The 5,229-nt window shown below is 37.3% G+C and overlaps 1 protein-coding gene across 1 annotated transcript in view; it reads right to left on the bottom strand.

Annotated features, from left to right (window-relative positions):
• Positions 1-208: 208 nt before the first annotated feature.
• The window catches only part of MAP9 (microtubule associated protein 9), a 93,847-nt gene continuing 88,826 nt past the window's right edge, over positions 209-5,229 (bottom strand). The window contains exon 12 of the mRNA XM_035892034.1: positions 209-331. Within this exon, the coding sequence (XP_035747927.1) occupies positions 209-331 (123 nt within the window). The remainder of the gene's footprint in view (positions 332-5,229) is intronic.

The following is a 5,229-nucleotide window of genomic DNA, read 5'->3' as shown; positions in this document are numbered from 1 at the left end:
TTAGCAAAACTAAGTTAAATGTGGAATTACAAAAATTAGTGCATTTTCTAAAGCAATGAATGATCTATTTAAACTCCAAAGAGAAAATAAACCAAAAAGGATGCAACATCTATTATGGATTCAGTGAAAATCGGCTGTTAGGAAAATAATGAGTAGCCCTTGTCAGAACTTTGTGGATCATCCTTTCTCACAGAAGGCGATAGACTGCTCAGTAATTCCTTGAATATGTGACTTTGCCAGGTGGACTCCAGGGACAAGGCGCTTCATGCCCATGGACAGCCTGCAACTTCTTTCGCTTCTTCTCAAGCTGCTCTCTCCTCTCTTTCTTTTCCTGAGAATAAAAAGATGTGTCAAAAAAACCCCAAACAAACAAAAAAACCCAAACACAAAACCAACCTCACCAACAGAAAATTTACAATTACTGTTACACGTTTCTTATGTAAAATGAAAAGTTAACATGCAATGGAGATTTGACTTTTGGAGCTTACCGCATCCCTTTTAGGAATTCAGTGACACACTGCACACTGCAGCAAAAGAGGGTGAACATTTGATGTCATTTACGATTAAGGTGGCTGTCTCAAGGATGGGCTGGGTTTGTGCACTATCTAAACAAAAAGCCCAACAGAAGGCCTAGTGGATTAGGTACTGTATTTGTCTTGTATATAATTAGTCTCATCTTAATTACTTTTTTTCTTTAAGAGGATACCTAAAATCACAATACTAAATATGTTGTTCTCATTACATGAGAACATTGATGCATCTTTGTAACTTTCTGTACTTACTAAATCACACTTTGTGACATACTAGAACAAACTGGGAATTAAACAATTTAATTATAAACTAATATCGATCTAACTTACAAACACTGCAAGGTTCTGATGATATTTTCTATTGTTTCCAACAGCAATGGGCAGTTAGGATGGTGAAGGATAAGCAAGATACTTGCAATATTCTTTTTGTGCCTGATTAACTAATGATTTTCAACACACCTGTCACTCAAAAAATAATTTTCAATTGTTTATAATTATTTTAGAATTTTTATATTGTTCTGTTCTATACAAAATAAGCATTCTTTGCAAAGATGCCTGCCATTTCACCATTGTGAGGACCAGCATGTAAGGGTGCATCTGCATTAGCAATTTTGTACACTGGAGAGTTCTTTATAGGTGCAAATTTTCCTTGCATCATACTTGCAGATTTGTGGTGTGTGCTTGAGCACACCACTTACTGACTTGAAGTAGTTTCTATCTTGGTGGAACCAAGGTTGATATTATGGACCAGAGCATCACTTACAGTGCCCAGTTGATAGGTGGATAAAAGGTCCTTGAGCAGCTGGGTTTCTGGCCCCTGAACAGTGTATTCATTCCTAGGGCCAACAACTGGCCTACACATCATTGGTAGTAAAGATGCAACGTGGATATGTAGGCATAAACCCATCATCAGCTGTCCCAAATCCAACCTTCGTCTTTTCCTCTTTTGCAGCCTATCAGCCAGTATTTTGAAGCACCATAAAAGTTTTGTATTTTCACATGTATGCACTGCATTGCAGTGGAAGTACAGCTCCTTGAAGATAGCGGTAAGATAACTGGCACTGTCAGATAACGCATGATCCTATCCCTCTGAGGGACACTGTATATCCTCAAAATCCCAAGATCCTAGCAGTGTCTGCCAGTGAGAAATAGCGAGGTAACTGTGGCTAAGAGAGTAGACTGGTAAGTGGGGGTAAAAGTGTTATTGTAAAAAAGGGAGCTTGAGTGGAAGTTTTCTCTCATTCTACACATATGCAGCAGTCAAACTGGACTAATGCTAGCTATGCATATGATTGTACAAAAATTTTAAAAAACATAACATGCACCAAAACCCTATCAATATTATATTAATCTGTGCCCTTTAGGTCTTTGCTAACATACGTCTGAAGATCCAGTTCAGTTAGGAATGTCTGGCCTGGCTAAATAAACACACAATTATTTCATGTTGTTACTAGTAAAGCTGATTAAAAGCAAGGCAAGGCTTGCATGGAGAAGTTATGCCCTTTAATAAAACAAGTGATACAAAAGTTCATCACAGTTAGTATAATAAAAGATATCATCTCTCCGTACAAATTGTATTTTTCTGGATTATAGGGAGTAATTGAGATAAAGTGGGCTTGTAGCACTGTAAGATTCTGACTCTTCTCTGTCCTCCTACACTTTTAACTTCTTTCTCCTTCCATAGAGTTCTTCCTCGGATGAACACAGCTAGTGGTTTTGGGTTTTTAGAACAAGACCAAGATATTTTTTTCAGACATTCTTAAAGGGAACTGACTAGTACGCTACGGGGAAAGGAATATGCATTATCAGTGATATTTTTCAAAAGAGAGGACAAGATATGTGCAAGCAGTACAGATGAGTTTAGGAAGAATGTGCTCTATAATGGAACACATGAATGATTCATGTTCCTGTTTTGGAGAATTTGCACATACCCAGTCAATTTAGTTTTACAAAAATTTAATCATATTTTACAAATCTTTGACATTCAAAGACACATCAGGACAGGTAATTGAAAACTCATTAAAAATAGTACTTATTATAGCAGTACTGGCAATTATTTGAGAAATCATGTATTACATGTTACAAAGAAATGTGCATATTCTATGTCTATAAAGCACTCCTTACTGAATACATGTTGCACAACAGACTCATGTATGAAAACCCCAAACTAAACACACCCAGGAAGGGAATGGACATTGCCTTGGATTTTTTAATCATGTCTCAGTTTTGAATGTTTTGGTTTGAAGATCCAGTTTTCATGAATGAATCCCAGTGCCAAGGAAAGAGTCTCGAGTTAATTTAACTGTTTTTTAAAAGATTAAATTTGACATGAAGACTTACTGGCTTCTTCCCCTTCAATGCACACAAAGCTTTTTATGTTCTAGTCCTAACCACGGTTCACATTCTCACATGACAACTCTGATAAAAGTCTTCCCTAAAACAATAAGCAAGGTGTTATTGGCACTAACAGGAGAAGAGTAACAGAAATAGTGAAAGATAAAAACAATAACCGTAGCTTGTCATACACTAGATCAACTCGAACTCGAACGTATGGCTTGATTTCTCTGTGGAAGTTTCCTACTCGATAGCCTAGTAAGATGAATACATTTTTCACTTAGAAAATTCTGGGAAGATCACATTCTTTAGCAGTGTGACTGCCACATAATAATTGAATTTTAGATAGTACAGAAGCCTTACAACATTTAAGGGGAATAACAATATCAGTCTTATTTCTAATATCTTGCAATGCCAGGAGATTAAAATTCCAATATAGAAAGTATTTTCAGATAGATCTTATTAAACCACATGAAATGAATAACCCACGTCAGCCATTTCTAACCGAGAAAAGCAACAAATCCATGAGACTCATCTAGTACATCGTCACCTGACGTGTTTAAAGAGGTTTAGAATGCCAAAAATAGGCGTTGAGCATGCTCAACCTCAAGGTAAAATTTCAAACTTCTTCTAGGGCATTTAACCTTACTATATTGATCTTTGAGAATTATTTGAGAGCAGCCTTACTTCTCATCAGCTCATACTAGGTTAACGTTCACCACATAAAATGGAGAGCATAACACATCCAGGATACTCACTTTTCTCTACAGAGAACAGATATCAAGATTAATATCTCAAAAATAATGGAAACTTAACTGATCTGTCGTTATAAAATTCCTATGGTTCTTCTCCACATTCTACTCCTCAGAATAGGTGTGTGGCAATGACAAGTGTCAGACACTGGTACTATGTATTAAGTAAAAAATGATTACCAAGAAAAACACCTAGATTAGCTTGAAGAGTACTTGGTGAATTGCAAGAGGCAAATACTATGAAAGAAACAAAAAAATCAGAAGCTTAAATTTCCTTAGCAATTCTAAAGTATCTCAGCTCAAGATTATCCTTTTTATGTTAATATTTTAATGTGTTAATAGTCTTTTTCAGGGCATTTATTTTCATGCTTAAAAAATAGTCTTCTCTATGCACTTAAGTTATCAAACATTCACACAATGACCTCTAAAAGTATACGTTACAGAATTTCCATTAACATAAAAGCAGAGTGTTTCTTGTATTTTAGAAGAACTACAAGGAGATTTTTATGTCTGTTTTACCCATGCATTATGGTCAACACCTGTTTCAGCTGAGGATGAATGTACACATTTATTTCTGCTGAATGTTAATGAAAACATATTAGAATACTTCCCACTATATTACTCATATTTTATTTCCCTTCAAACAAAAATTCTCTTACTTGAAATAATACACTTAAAAGACTTCCACAATTCTGCCCTCTCAGATTTGATGCCTGTTTATGTACCTGTGGGCAGATATCATCTTAATTCCCTTCATAATATATTGACAACTTTACAGGCGTTTCTCTCCTGCACTTCACTGAAGGTGTGCATTTTCTCTATTACTACACAAAGTGAGATAATGTTCTGGCTAAACACGATGGCAGAGCCATTGCCTGATACACTTTTTCAAATAAAGGTGTGTTAGCTGCAAAAAACCAGCACAATTTCAGAAAGTAAAAATGTGAAGACTGGCCATGAAGCACATCAGTCAACACTTGCACATAGACACTGAAAATGAGATAATTTTATAAGTACCTCTGCCAACCAATTCAGTACCTATCACATCCCCCAACAGCTGCTTATTTTTCAAAATGCTCCTCTCATGCAGGTACATGTACTTCCATGGAATACACCCACGAGTGCTGAAGAAACGGGCAGACAATATTGCTGAGCCACTTTCCATCATCTATGAAAGGTCTTGGAGAACAGGAGAGGTGCCTGAGGACTGGAAGATAGCCAATGTCATTCCAGTCTTCAAAAAGGGCAAGAAGGAGGACCCAGGGAACTACAGGCCAGTTAGTCTCACCTCCGCCCCTGGAAAGGTGATGGAACAACTCATTCTGGGTGTCCTCTCCAAGCAAGTAGATGAAAAAAAGATCATCAGGAGTACCCAGCAAGGATTCACCAAGGGGAAATCATGCCTGACCAATCTGGTAGCCTTCTATGATGGCATGACCGGCTGCGTAGACGAGGGGAGAGTGGTGGATGTTGTCTACCTTGACTTCAGCAAGGCTTTTGATACTGTCTCTCATAACATCCTCATAGGGAAGCTCAAGAAGTGTGGGTTGGATGAGTGGACAGTGAGGTGGATTGAGAACTGGCTGAACGACAGGGCTCAGAGGGTTCTGATC

Source organism: Egretta garzetta, unplaced genomic scaffold (assembly GCF_000687185.1).
Source record: "Egretta garzetta isolate BGI_Z169 unplaced genomic scaffold, ASM68718v1 scaffold114, whole genome shotgun sequence".
NCBI lineage: Eukaryota > Metazoa > Chordata > Aves > Pelecaniformes > Ardeidae > Egretta > Egretta garzetta.
The sequence above is the reverse complement of the archived record's forward strand: the minus strand, read 5'-3'. Positions and strand labels throughout refer to the sequence as shown.